Source organism: Hyaloscypha bicolor (genome assembly GCF_002865645.1).
Source record: "Hyaloscypha bicolor E unplaced genomic scaffold K444scaffold_39, whole genome shotgun sequence".
Taxonomy (NCBI): Eukaryota; Fungi; Ascomycota; class Leotiomycetes; order Helotiales; family Hyaloscyphaceae; genus Hyaloscypha; species Hyaloscypha bicolor.
In genome coordinates, this window is record NW_020194541.1 from 660,882 (window position 1) to 674,480 (window position 13,599).

Here is a 13,599-nt window from a genome sequence, read left to right on the forward strand (position 1 = left end):
AGAAAAAGGGGATAGCATCACAGCATAGCGCGGCGTTCACATCAAAATACCAATTCCCAGTTCTGCTTCTTCTCAATTGCGTTCATTCAATTCCATGCTATGCACTCCCCACAAGAAGTCCATGATCTGCAAATCGATATCCATCCAGCCTCCGTTCCCTCTCCCATAACACCAGAGGAAGGCGGAGGCAAATCCATACATCAAACAATCAATAACAGCAACGTAACGCCATGTCTCCCCCCGTGTCTTCTGTGCATATCCGCAGCCCTAGCCATGCCATGAATGCGTATTCCTACAATGAAGTATGCTCTCTCTATCCCGCCGTCACTCTCTTTCGGATTCGTCGTCTAGTTTGCGAGGATCGTGCGGACGAGTTCTATTCCCCCTCATATCAGCACCCATCCCTCCCATCTCAATTCTTCCCTGCAAGAATCAAGGGGGACAAGAAAGAGAACATACCAGTATAATTAATCTCCCCCGAACTCGTATCCACCGCCTTCAACAACTCATCCACCTCCTCATCACTCATCTTCTCCCCCAAATTCGTCAAGATATACCGTAACTGACCGACACCAATGAACCCCGTCATGTCCTTGTCAAACACCTGGAAGCCGCGGCAGTACTCTTCGGGCTCGCCAGGGTCGCGGAAGCCGCCCGGGCGGTTGAGAATCTTGGAGAAGGTCTCGAAATCGACTGTATGCCCACCCATTCTCACAATCAGCACATTCTCCCTTCTCCTCTGGGCGCGGATCGGGGATGGATTGGGGGATGCAGGGAAACCGACAGTCCGAACCGACATTCTTCTCCAACTCCCGAATCTCCTGCAGCGTCGGATTCTGACCGCACGCTCGGAGTAGGTCGCCGAGAGACTCCAGCTGCACGCGCTGGTTGCCGCGCTTGTCGAAGAGCGCGAATGCTTCTTTGTAGTTGGTGCTTGCCTGCGCGTCGTACGGTGCGTTAGATGCCATTTTCCTTTCCTTTCGGTCAAAGTATCCCGTCAAACGCTCTTGAACCCCTAACCGTCTCTTTCAAACAAATGGAAGTGGAATGGAATGGATGGTGTGGATGGATGGGCTGATGTGTATCCAATGCAAATCAAAATCGATGGAGGAAGCAATGCGCGGATGTGATGTGGTGTGATGCGATGAAGTTGTACGTAAGGTCTCGAAAGTAAGGCAAGTCACGTCGTCGTCAACAAGTCAAAATGCCGTCGTGCCTGCCTGCCTGCCTTCCTTTCTTCCGCTGCCTTCCTTGCGTTGCCGTTCGGCGGTTTTTTTTTTGGCGCCGCGCTTTCCCTAATCCGCGCACCTGGAGGGTAAACAGAGAGAGCACTCACCATAATGCTTGTTGTTCCTGAGGCGAACAGAGTACGCGGAGATATTGAGGGATGAATGGGAGGACGAGGAATGGATGTGTATGAAAATGTGTTTTCTTTGGTCCGTGTCATTTATGCGGGTGCGTGGTTGAAACGAAACATTGGTGGGTTTGGCTGGTGGGCACAGCAACGCGATAGCGGGCGGGCGAGGCTGTGATTCCGGCGATGGAGCCAAGCGAGATGGGTGAGATTAAGGGGGTCGGAATTGAGCAATCAGGAGGCAGGATTGGGATTCTTTTTGGAAGATTCACATTCCCAAGCGTTAGAGTATTTCTCATAAGTCGGCCTTCAAATGTTATAGTCGGCCTATTTCTTTTCAATCACTAATGGGAATTGCATATTGTAAATTTCGAGCATTTTTGAGTATCACAGTTGGACTACAACGATAATGAAAAACGACGAATCTCAAGGGCAACAACAACAGAACATGAACCCCCCTATCTCGCGACACTACCAATAAAAACATTGAGCCATCATATCTCGCGATAATATAATTTCCAATCTTGTATTTGTTTTCGCTGGTCTATATAAAACCCTTGCTCTCTCTCAGGCAATTCCAATTGTCCAACGTAATTTCATGACTGATGAGCATATCGGCGGTCAAGTGGGGTAGCTGGCATTGTGCTGTGAGAAAGTGTAGGCTTTGGTATGTTCATTATCAGGACCATCGATCCTTTCTCTCGGCTGCAGCCATGACAGCGTCTTGCAAAGAACTGTCGAGATGAGTTTTGTGGTCAGGGAACTTCGTGTTCGCATTTCGTTCCATCCCCTTTCGGCTTGAGATTTAACCTGTCGCACTTCCGGAACTCCATCGAAGGAACGGCTTGGTGGTTAGGTCGATCTTAGTAGGAAGAAGCAAGGACATGAAAGCGGTATCCTGCGAACGAGAGTCCGCGAACGTTTTAGTCATCGAAAATTCGGTGAGTGGGCGAATTCTGACTCCAAGGGGAGAATACTATCAATATCTGAATTGGCCAGCTCGATACGATCTTAGCGGAGGGTTCTGGATTCTATTTGCATATGATATACATATCCACAGAGGGCCCGGGGGCTAGGAGTAGATGAATGATGACGAACTAGTCGGCAGCTTGGCCACATCTGCAGAAAAGAGTAAGTGGGGTGCGATACTCACATTGCTTCAGCCTCTCCTTTCCAAATGCTACTTTAAAGCAGCTCTACTTCCTCCTGGCCAACAAAATCACACTTCCCCACTCATTCTCGACCTCTACATCCCTCCACTCCTCCCCCGCCGCCTTCCACTCCGGCTCAACCTTTCTCATCTCCTCAAACAACTCATCCACAATATCACCCTCCCCGCCATCCTTCTTTGCCTTCCTCCCCAGATTCCCCTTCTCACTCGCCCAATTATGGAACGCACTAAATGTCCTCAAATACCCCTCGGCCTCTCCCAGCTTCATTCTCCCCCGCATCAACACCTCTCCCTCCCCACTACCCTTCCCCTCCAAACCAGGCTCATACTCTACCCTCCGCACATCCTCCCACTCGCTTTCCGGGGGTACAATCGCCCGATACTTCTCCCTCAGTATCCCTCTACCCGGCTGTTCCCAAAACGGACCCATCGTCTTCTCACCATAACAGTACCAATCCATCACTTTACTTGCCGCCGGATGCTCCACGAAGATATTATCCTTATACCCCCAAAACGCCAACGTCCCGCCTCGTCTAACCTTCTTGCTCAACTCGGGCCAGACTTTGCTGTAGTCGAACCAGTGCGCTGCTTGGCCTGCAACCACCATATCCAGGCTTCCATCTTCTATGAAACTCAAATCTTCTGCTGACGCTTGTCGGAATTCAATGTTTGAGTACTTCTCTTCGGGCGTGGAGGATATTGCTTGTGTTATCATGGAATTCGAGGGGTCGGTAGCGATGATCTTGGTGAAGGAGGGAGAGAGCTCGCGGGATATGAGGCCGTGCCCACACCCGAGGTCGAGGAGGAGGGAGGAGGGAGGCTTATGGTAGGAGAGCACGGTTTTGAAGAGTGCGGGTGGGTAGGAGGGGCGGAAGGCGGCGTAGGTGAGGGCGTTGAAGGTGCTTTTACTTGGAGATGTATGTTAGCTTGTTGTTCTGCGTATGGATGAGGGAGCGTACGCAAAGGTCGCCATTGTGTGCAATTAATGCAGTCTTTGAGATGCTTTGAGAGTGAGCAGGAGGTGCTGATATTTGCCTCGGCCTCGCACGGGAGTCACGGCATTGAAAGGCTGTCGATCAATCGCAAGCAGGAGCTGCGGTTCCCTCCTGGAATGTATTCCAACCCCAATTACCTTCCCTTTCCGTCGATTGACCGTACCCCTGCGCCTTCAACTAACAATGTCAAGAGTTGTTAATCAGTTGTGCCGGCTTACGGCGTGGTCTGCGATGTCGGTCGTTATTCAGCCTTGTGAGGTGTGCCAAAGAAATTGCTTCAGGGGCTAGGGGCTTAAGCTCGCTAAGTTTAATTTCTGGCCTGCCTCTCTTCAGCACACTTTCATTTCATGTTTCTTTGCGCCTATTTCTCTATTTAAACCTTCACGATTCTATTATAGCTCTGCCATTTGTTAGAGATGATACCCAAGTATCCTCTATCGCTCACGTCTTATTATTATGACGAGCATTTTTTTGTTTCCAATGAAAATTCATCTCCAATGCCAAGTTGTTTCAACGAACCCGGTACTGTTGTTTTGAGCAATCCTCACCTCCCCCTAGGGATGTAAGAATTATAATTTTGACAGTCGTTATATAATAATGTAATACAACGGAGAAAATGCGTTTTTACATTATTTTTACACGCTAACCTATTATGAAAAGGCTAGCTCGTAAGGGAGAGGGGGGTTCTTGGGTACCCTGCCCTTGACGAACGGAGACGCCCAAATTTACTTAATTTATGCCTAACTTATGCCTAAATTATACTTGATTTCATAAATCATAATAACGGCGAGACCGTTATTATATAATTACGCCATTGGTACTATTATATAAATTATATATCACAAATCTGACCATCCCCAACCCAGGACAAGTTGTGATCGCTCTTCGGCTTCCGCGCCACGTTCAAGCTGCAAACCCTGCATGATGCATCTAACGTCTCAACATGCTACCACCACCTTCCTTCTCAACTTCTCGATATGAACGGGCCATATCCTCTTCTCCGTCACATATGTCACATTGAGTATTAGACAGCGTCAGATACCCGCACGCAAACATGGGAGATGGCCGGCCACGGCTGCCGGAAAAGCAAAAGGCCATGTCGCCCATGATCTATGACCTTGGTCTCTGAGTCTTCAGTCTTTGCCTGGACGTTTTCTTTCGACAACTCGACTCTCGCGGCGCGTGGAGAGTCCCCAAGCATGGGCTGGTCCTCATTGTGGCGGGCCCGCACAACAATCAGTTCGTGGATTCTCTCGTTCTCATGCGCATTCTCAAATCCCATGCAAACCGCCGAGTCTCATTCTTGATTGCCGAGAAATCGATGAAGGAGCCATACATCAGCACAACGGCTGGCGCGATGGGAAGCTTGCCCGTTGTTCGTGGAATGGACCGAGCCAAGGCAGGGGAAGGGACTATCTACTTGCCCAACCCTGAGGATCCGACCCTCGTCTATGTGATACCCCCCGTTCGTCAATACGAGCGATTGATCAATCGCCCTCCCGATGGATCAATCGTAGCGCCCGATTAATCAATGGGGGGGGGGATTACGATTCGGGCTCCACAGTGGGTCCCGATTAATTAATCGGGTAATATTGAGGTTTCGGGAATGGCAAAAGCAGTATATATTAGTATACTTCACCCAAACCAAGCTTTATTATACATGCCTCCCACTTCGTCTAGGTGCTTTCATAGCTACTCTAGCCCTTTTTAGTACCCTCACACCCACTTGTTCACCTGATTCCCCTTCTCTAGCTCCATCCTCACGTGCTTGCTCAATAGCTACTCTCTTCTTTGCTCTCTCAGATACCCTTCCAGCCTTCTAAACTGACGAAATTGAATCCCGATTATTCTCCTTTACCACTGCTTTGGGGAGGGTAATTTTGTCTTTCTTATAGGCCGTACTAGTAATAGGCAAATCAGGATAAGTTAATTATAAAGCAACTTTATTGAGAGTATTATGCGGCCAGAGGGTTATAAGCTCACTATACTTAGTAGTTAACCGGTAGCCCTATTTTTAATTAGCTTTAGCCAAAAGTATATCCTTATAAGTTATATACCTTTAAAGTCTTTTTCAGAACTCTCACTGGAATCCGAGCTATTTCTGTACTAAATTAATATTGCTTTAGGATCTATAGGATTACGATCTCCTGAATATTATATTCAAGAGCTTTAGTACTAGCCCTCTTTACTATCTTCTCTTACTATTTCTTTATATACTCTATAACTCTCTTAGTTAGTTTAGACAAAATTATCTCCTCTACTACTTCCTCTTATTCTGCTTCTTTATTAACAAATAAGCTATTCTCTCTATTCTCTTTTTCTCCTTAAATTTTAATAGTAGATAATTATTCAGAAATACCACTCTTATTAATATCGATTTCCCTCTCTTCTAAGGCTATATATATATGGCAAGTACTTTCCTTATAATTTAGGAAATTAGTAGGTGGCTTTTATTTAAACCAGACCTCATATAGCATATTACCCTTAGAAAGGGCAGATATAGCCATAGTATTAATTACTTATATAATTAAAGGAAGTAATTATATTTAAGATTAGATACTAGTATTCGCTCATATGGCCTATAGTTATTTCTTAAAGATTTAATTAGTAACCTTAATAGAGCCCTGAGATTAGGAGTAATAAGCTCGTCCGCAAATAATCTTTATTTCTCTCTTCTTATAAACCTTAATTACTTTTCCCTTAAACTCGCCCCTATTATTATAGGCTAGAATAGTAATATATCTATTATTATTTAGCTATTTAATAAGCTTGTTTATAGCTTCGTCCGTAGTCTTAGCCTTAAGCCCACGGATCCAAACGAACTTGGAAAAATGGTATTTCAATTACTAGATTCATATATATTCTCTATCTGGATTATACTATAATAATATTAGTAAGTAGTATAAATAAAAATCGCGATTTTTATGATTTTCGCAAAAATCGCGAAAATCGCGAAAATTACAGGAAAAGCTTAAAAATATAGGAAATATAGGAAAGGCTAAAATAGGGGTAAATCATATAACTTAGGGAATACTTATACGGAAATCTATTAAATCCAGAACTATATACTAGCCAGGATAATGAGATTAAATAGGTATTATCCCTATATTATTCTTTTGAGCCTTCTTCTTATTATAATAAGTATAATAAGCACTTATCTAAGTATAATTATTATAAGATAGGCTATACTAAAGTCGTCTTATATACTCAAATATAGTATTAGAAGCTATTATATAATTAGTATAAAAATTAGTAGCTTTAAGGGAATACTTACCTATATATATTAATTTCTTATAAATAGTAGTTAAAATCTCAAAGGCATTATTATAGTAAAGAGTATACCGGGCTAGAAGAATCTTATTACAGCAAGTATTATAGTACTTCTTATAATATACTTGATTATTCTAAAGCTTATATAAGTAGGATTTATACTTAATATTAGCCTAGTAATACTTCTCTGTCTTAGTTTTACTAGGAAGCGGAGTATTAGGATTTTAAAGCCATTATCTAATATTTATATATTTCCTAGTAATAAGAATTTTCCTACTACCTTTTTTAGTAAGCCTCTGATTTTATACAGCTTTGTCTTTGGCAGACTAATTATTAGTAGGCTTTTTAGTAATTAGGGAGGGCAAAAACTAGGTGCCAGATAAACGAGCTCCTAGAGTAGTAATATTAAAATATTGCTCTACTCGCCTATAAATATACTAATAAGGCATATGCGGGATTAGGGATAAACAAAGGATTAAAAGAAATATATTAGAAGTAAGGTAATTAATTAATTAAGAGATATAAAAATCAGTAATTATACTTAGTAAATTAGTACTTATAGTACTTATAGTATAAACTATATCTAGAAAATAAGAAAGTAAAGGCCCTATACATATCTAGAAGCTCTAGAGAAGTGTCTTTATCCCTATTATTACTTCCTTTAATACCTAGAAAAAAATTAAATAAACTATATAATACTATAGGTATAGTATAAATAAGTGAGGTATAAGCGAAATAAGAAAATTAGACTTGAGGATATACTTAGTATTAAATATTAGAAATCTATATTATAGTATAAAGAGTAAGGCTTAAGCAAAGTAAAGAATATAGAATTAAGGATATATTTAGTATGAACTAGTAAGTAAAAGCTTTCAGCTCCCTTAGTCCTATTAGCCCCGAAACCCTAATATTATGCGATTAATCAATCGGGACATTGATTAATTAATCGGGACCTACTGTGGAGCCCGAATCATAATTAGCCCCGATTAACTAATCGTAGCGTCCGATTGATTAATGGGAGGGGGCGATTAATTAATCGCTCGTATTGACGAACGGGGGGGAACATATGGCAACTCGACAAACTTCACCCACTCGGATTTTATTGAGGGTGGTAGCATCACATTACCCAGAATGGGCAAGGGGGCTTCAGCCACGCAAACCATCGCGAGAATCATTGGTCCGACTGAGCTTCGACTAAAGAACCCATTCCCATCATCCGTAGCGGAATAGCTTTCGCTCACAACAGACGGAAAAATCACGGGGTCAAACTTCAAGGTTGCTCCGCACATCGACCAGAGCGGGATGTTTGAAGCCGTTTTCCACGAACTCTTGTCCAATGGTTGCGTAGGCATCTTCCCGGAAGGAGGTACCCATGATCGTCCAAATCTACTCCCATTGAAGCCAGGAGCAGCTATCATCGCGTTGACACTTTTGGCACGAGATTCTGACTGCGGACTCACCATCATCCCTTGTGGGATGAATTACTTCCACGCACACAAATTTCGCTCCCGCGCTCTCGTCGAATTTGGCCATCCCATAAAGGTGCACCCTGATCAAATCGAGGCGTACAGATGCGGTGGAAATGAGAAACGCAATGCTGTAGGCTCACTTCTCGAGACGATACATGACGGACTCGCCTCCGTCACTCAACTCAGTCCAGACTATGAAACACTCCAACTCATCCAAGCTTCGAGAAGACTATACATGTCTGCAAACAAGAAAATGCCGCTATCGCTTGTTATTGACTTTAATCGACGTCTTCTCCAAGGATACTCACGATACCAGAATGATATAAGAGTGGTCAACGTGAAGAAATCGGTCCTCGACTACAATAGACGTTTGCGAGCTCTAGGAATCAAGGACCACCAGGTTGAATGGGGCGACGTGAAACACAGACCCTGGTGGCTGATACTACTCATCCTCGTCTCCCGCATTTCTGGACTCGCCCTTCTGGCTATTGGCACTCTGCCTGGACTCTTCTTATTCTGGCCAGTCTTTGTCACCACAAAAGCCATATCGGTACAGAAGCAACGAAAGGCCTTGGCTGCTTCTGAAGTTAAGATTCAGGCCCGTGATATTGTTAGCACATGGAAAATCCTCGTTGCGATGGGACTGGCACCATCGCTGTACGTATGGTATACGGCCATCGTAACTACCTGGCTATACCACAACCGTCATGACGGCTTTTATACAAATTATCTTCCACGCAGGATGAACGCCAGCCTATACGTTCCAAAATATGTTCCCTTATGGATGTTCATGGTTTGCCTTTTCGCTCTGATGATTATTCTTACTTTCGCGGCACTCCGCACTGGTGAGATTGGAATGGATGTGATCAAATCATTACCACCCTTGTTAGTGGTTTTGGATCCCCAATCGGCCAGCTCGCTTCTTAAGCTTCGAGAGCATCGCCAAGCGCTTTCGGGGCAAGTCACCGACTTGATCAGCAAGCTGGGGCCAGAAGTTTTCCCAGATTTCGATCCTGAGCGCGTAGCTGAGGATATATCTCTGACCGACATCTCCCAATCTCGTCTCAAAAGCATGCCTCCAAGCAGGCCCGGAAGTCGCGGTCGCAGTCAGGTGTCTTCGCCAGGCATTGGATCTTTATCTCACAGCACCTCTATTCAGCCACTCAGCCCACTCGAGCACCATGACTCGTTAATGGAGGTGAACAAGAAGATCAGGGAAGATCAGGGATGCTATGCAGAAACGAGGTCGTGAGAGAATAAAGTCACGGCTTGATGATGACTACAGTGATGAGGGTATTTAGCGCATCGCTCGACTCAAGACACAGCGCTCTGGGGGCCTGAAACTCCTTGGGATGCAATGCGATATCGGGCTAACTTCACACACTACGGCCCCGAAATCATTTACGCTTTTGACTCGGTATGAATTTGCAAAACTTGTTCAATGCGTGTGCGCATTATCCACAGATTCAAGCAGACTTGATCTCGTTCGTCTTGTTTCCTTGACTGAATGACCTAGTGATGCCCTCGAAAACTAAAACTAGGGTCTGCGCTATGCCCCCTAACTTGGTCCATCAGTCGGAGGAATAGGGTTTGCTTTTATCTCTCTGATCGTGTCGCATATGTCGATTCCCATCTCGGTAAGCACATTCCTCAGGGAGGAAGGGGTTGAGAATGCTATCGATTCCTCTTGCCATGGATAGAAACTGCTCGTCATTTTGATCTTCTCCAACTAGCTGAAGACACGTTGGCGCGTCGTTGTATTCGCTTGGACTAGTATCTAAAGCAAGTTTAGTCTGCTGGGGAAAATGATTTTAAGCAGGGGCAGGCGACCCACCGAGCTTGTAGACAGCTTCATCTGCGGTACCATATTTTGCGTTTTGGTCCCTTATGTCGGATTCCTGCACGGTGCCTGCTGGTATCACCAAGGCTGGACAATCGGGAAGACTGAAGAGCCGAGCGAGGTTTCTTGCTGTCTAGGTATCTGGCCATACCGCCGCGTGAGGAGCAACAAATGTCAGTACAGCGTCTAGTCTTTCCGTCGCCCACATGTTCCGCCAGGCCTGGCTCGCCTTATATTTCGCGGGGTCGCTGGCAATTCTGGGAGCAGTAATATACGGTAGAGCGGCTGTTTTTGACGAGAGCTGCTAAACCGTATATAGGAAATCAGCGTAAATCTGGGGCAAAGTCAACTATTGGGCCAAACGAGAGCGAATCGCGGAGTTGAGGCCATTGCAAGAACTGGATATTTTGTTAATATCTGGCCAGCTTTAACCGTTCGCTTTATATAAGGTGCGTTTAAACTTGGCAATATAGGCAGGAAGGGGATTATTGCCTTGGCGGAGGATATAGAGCTTGTCTTTGGCCTCCGATTACCTGTTTGAATTATTATATACCCGCGAAAGCTAATCCAGGATCGTTTAGTAGTTCTACGATTAAATATACTTCGTATAGGAGAGCTATGGCAAAATCATGGATTGGACAGACGAATCAAGGTTCAGGTAGACATAGTAGAATTGAGCCGTAGTATCTCCAATTACCGTATCATTAATAACTAGCTTTGCTTCAATTAACAGAAGCCAAGTATCGAATTTATAGGTGCTTCTAGTAAACTTCTCAGGATTAGGAAACTTTGGACGGGACCTGGAAGCTTGGGTTTTCGCAAGAGCTATTTGCAGAGTGGCGATTTCAGCTTACAGGCCATCGAACTCGTATTGAACTTGCGTTTGGAAGGTGTCTATTCTCAAGAGAGTATTAGTAAAATTGGTAAAGAGGTAAAAAAATCAATGAGGTAGGTTAAGCTGGCCAAAATCGAGCCTTTTGACGCCTTGCGGGTAAAAGACTATAGGTAGCGCTATATAATAATAATAATAATAACTACCGTTTATAAGACAGGAGTTTTAAATTATATAATAGCAGAAATAAAGTAATAGAATAATACTTAAAAATCTATAATTCTAATATTCTATAGAATCTAAAGCTAAAGAAAGAAGAAGTGAGATGTGGCAGTAAATAAGTAGGTATAGCCAAGACTACTAAAATACCGAGCTTTGGAAGCGAGTTTGATTTGAATTATAGCTTAGAACCTTAGCTAAAACTAATTCCTTTAGCTAAAACCACGTCTATATTAACTATATAATACTAGTTATTATAATAAGCTTTCTAATAAAAATAATAGATATTAATTAAAGAATCTTCAGACTTAGTAGTTCTAATAATAATAATAAAAGTAAAAGTAATAAATAAATGCCTTAATTTAATTAACTAATTAACTAAAAATACTTGGGTTTTTTTATTTAATTCTTTCTAAAATAAAATAAATTAATATAATAAATTCTTTTAAAAAATCTATTCTAATTAAATTATTTTTAATAATATTAGCTTTATTTTAAATAATATTAAATAGAAACTATATTATAATAAAATATAAATAGTTTTATTTAATATAAATATTATTATATTAAAGGCATTTTTAAAAGTCTTATAATTAAATATAATTATATTATTAAAGTTCTTATTAGATATTTTATATAAGATATATTAATATAATATAGTATTTAAATATTTCCGGAAATTTACTTTTATAATATTTATAATATTAATTTTGTTTTTTTATTTCTTATTTAATTCTTTTTCTTTTTCTTTTTCTTATTTATTTTGAATCGAGTTTAATTTCTTTATAATATGTTCATATAATTTATAATAAAAGAAATTCGAAAATAAGGTATAGATATAATATATAGATACTAGTTTAGATACTAATAAGATACTAGATATCTAGTTTAGATACTAGATAAGATATAGATATCTCAGATATCTAGAGATATTAAGGTATTAAAGTAAATATTTTGCTCTTAAATATTTTATCTATAATAAGAAATTTAGGAAGTAAAATATTATAATTCCGGGAGAATCTAAAGCTTAAAGAACTTGATTTAATAGTAAAATCGAAGTAGTAGTTAAAGAGCTTTAAGGATATATATAGGATATATATTCCGGAAAAAGAGTTCTATAAATACAGGTATTATATAAGTAGAAAAGATAGTTTCTAAGAAAGTAGTCTTAGGACTAAAAGAAGTTAGTTTTAAAAAATAATAAAAATTAAATATTTAATTAATTAAATAACTAATTATTTATTTATTAGTAAAAGCTAATATTTTCTTTTTAAGTTATTAAATACTTTTTTGAAATTAATAAATAATTTTCTATTTTAATATATAAATAAACTTACTTATTTTAAATTATTAAATATTACGAAACCGGGTTTCTGGGCTTGGAAAGCAGGTAAAGTGGCTCTTAATCCGAGGATTCTAAACTAAGGAGAAAAGCTCTAAGTATAGGAGCTTTAGTATTCTAAATACTAGCCAGCCGCATGGGTTATTGCGGTCACGTGACGCTAAATTTACTAGTAAAGCAGTAAAGCATAACATTAAATACTTTTCTAATTAGTTAAATATTTCTTTAATTTATATTAGTTTATTAGTAATATATAATATATATAATATATTTAATATATAAATTACTATTTAAAAATAAGAATTATAATATTATAATATTAATATATAATTCCTAAATTTATTAAATTTAATAAGAATTAGTTATTAATTAAATTATATATAAAAAGTAAAATTATATAATTATATTTTATTTTTTATAATTATTTAATATTTTTTATTTAGTTTTATTTAGGTTTATTTAGGTTTATTTAGTTTTATTTAGGTTTATTTAGGTTTATTTAGGTTTATTTAGTTTTATTTAGGTTTATTTAGTTTTATTTAGTTTTATTTAGTTTTATTTAGTTTTATTTAGTTTTATTTAGTTTTATTTAGTTTTATTTAGTTTTATTTAGTTTTATTTAGTTTTATTTAGTTTTATTTAGTTTATTTAGTTTTATTTAGTTTTATTTAGTTTTATTTAGTTTTATTTAGTTTTATTTAGTTTTATTTAGTTTTATTTAGTTTTATTTAGTTTTATTTAATAATATTTATTAAATAAAAGTTATTAATATATAAATATTTCTATATATTTAATTAATAATTATAATTTATTTTTATAAATTAAGCCCTAAATATTATATTTTTATTTAATTATATAATAGTTTTTTAGAAAAATTTTTATAAGTTTAATATATTTAATAAATTATAATTTATTTAATTAAGCCTTTTATAGTATATTAAATAATTAGATTAGATTAGATTAATAGCTATTAATCTAACCTAATTAAAGAATTTTACTATTAATTATATTCTAATTATAATCTAATTAGATTAATTAATAGAGTATATAATAGTATAAGGGCTAGTAGCCAAGCTAATACCAGATTAAGGTTTAGGTCTAGCCATA

The 13,599-nt window shown here is 39.4% G+C and overlaps 3 protein-coding genes across 3 annotated transcripts; 1 reads left to right on the forward strand and 2 right to left on the reverse strand.

Annotated features, from left to right (window-relative positions):
- Positions 1 to 347: 347 nt before the first annotated feature.
- On the reverse strand, positions 348 to 968 carry K444DRAFT_521358 (EF-hand; the record flags this gene model as incomplete). The annotated part of the gene is made up of 3 exons (XM_024874122.1): positions 348 to 376; positions 460 to 693; positions 785 to 968. The coding sequence occupies 3 exons, from the start codon at positions 966 to 968 to the stop codon at positions 348 to 350; spliced, it is 447 nt and encodes a 148-aa protein (XP_024741159.1).
- Positions 969 to 2,550: 1,582 nt separating this feature from the next.
- Positions 2,551 to 3,498, reverse strand: K444DRAFT_626124 (putative Trans-aconitate 3-methyltransferase; the record flags this gene model as incomplete). The annotated part of the gene is made up of 2 exons (XM_024882604.1): positions 2,551 to 3,433; positions 3,485 to 3,498. 2 exons carry the CDS (start codon positions 3,496 to 3,498, stop codon positions 2,551 to 2,553), a joined length of 897 nt encoding a protein of 298 aa, XP_024741160.1.
- An 822-nt stretch (positions 3,499 to 4,320) lies between these two features.
- K444DRAFT_650883 (uncharacterized protein) lies at positions 4,321 to 9,673 on the forward strand. The gene is made up of 4 exons (XM_024885669.1): positions 4,321 to 4,618; positions 4,658 to 4,985; positions 7,898 to 7,967; positions 8,037 to 9,673. The coding sequence occupies exons 1-4, from the start codon at positions 4,575 to 4,577 to the stop codon at positions 9,509 to 9,511; spliced, it is 1,917 nt and encodes a 638-aa protein (XP_024741161.1). The 5' UTR covers positions 4,321 to 4,574; the 3' UTR covers positions 9,512 to 9,673.
- The last annotated feature ends 3,926 nt before the right edge of the window (positions 9,674 to 13,599 follow it).

Bases quoted from the DNA above. Each gene is read 5' to 3' on its own strand.
- K444DRAFT_650883 (XM_024885669.1), top strand. From the start codon at position 4,575: ATGGGAGATGGCCGGCCACGGCTGCCGGAAAAGCAAAAGGCCAT. The intron at 4,619-4,657 runs GTCGCCCATGAT...CTGAGTCTTCAG, and splicing joins CCGGAAAAGCAAAAGGCCAT to TCTTTGCCTGGACGTTTTCT. The intron at 7,968-8,036 runs GTCCGACTGAGC...CGCTCACAACAG, and splicing joins AACCATCGCGAGAATCATTG to ACGGAAAAATCACGGGGTCA.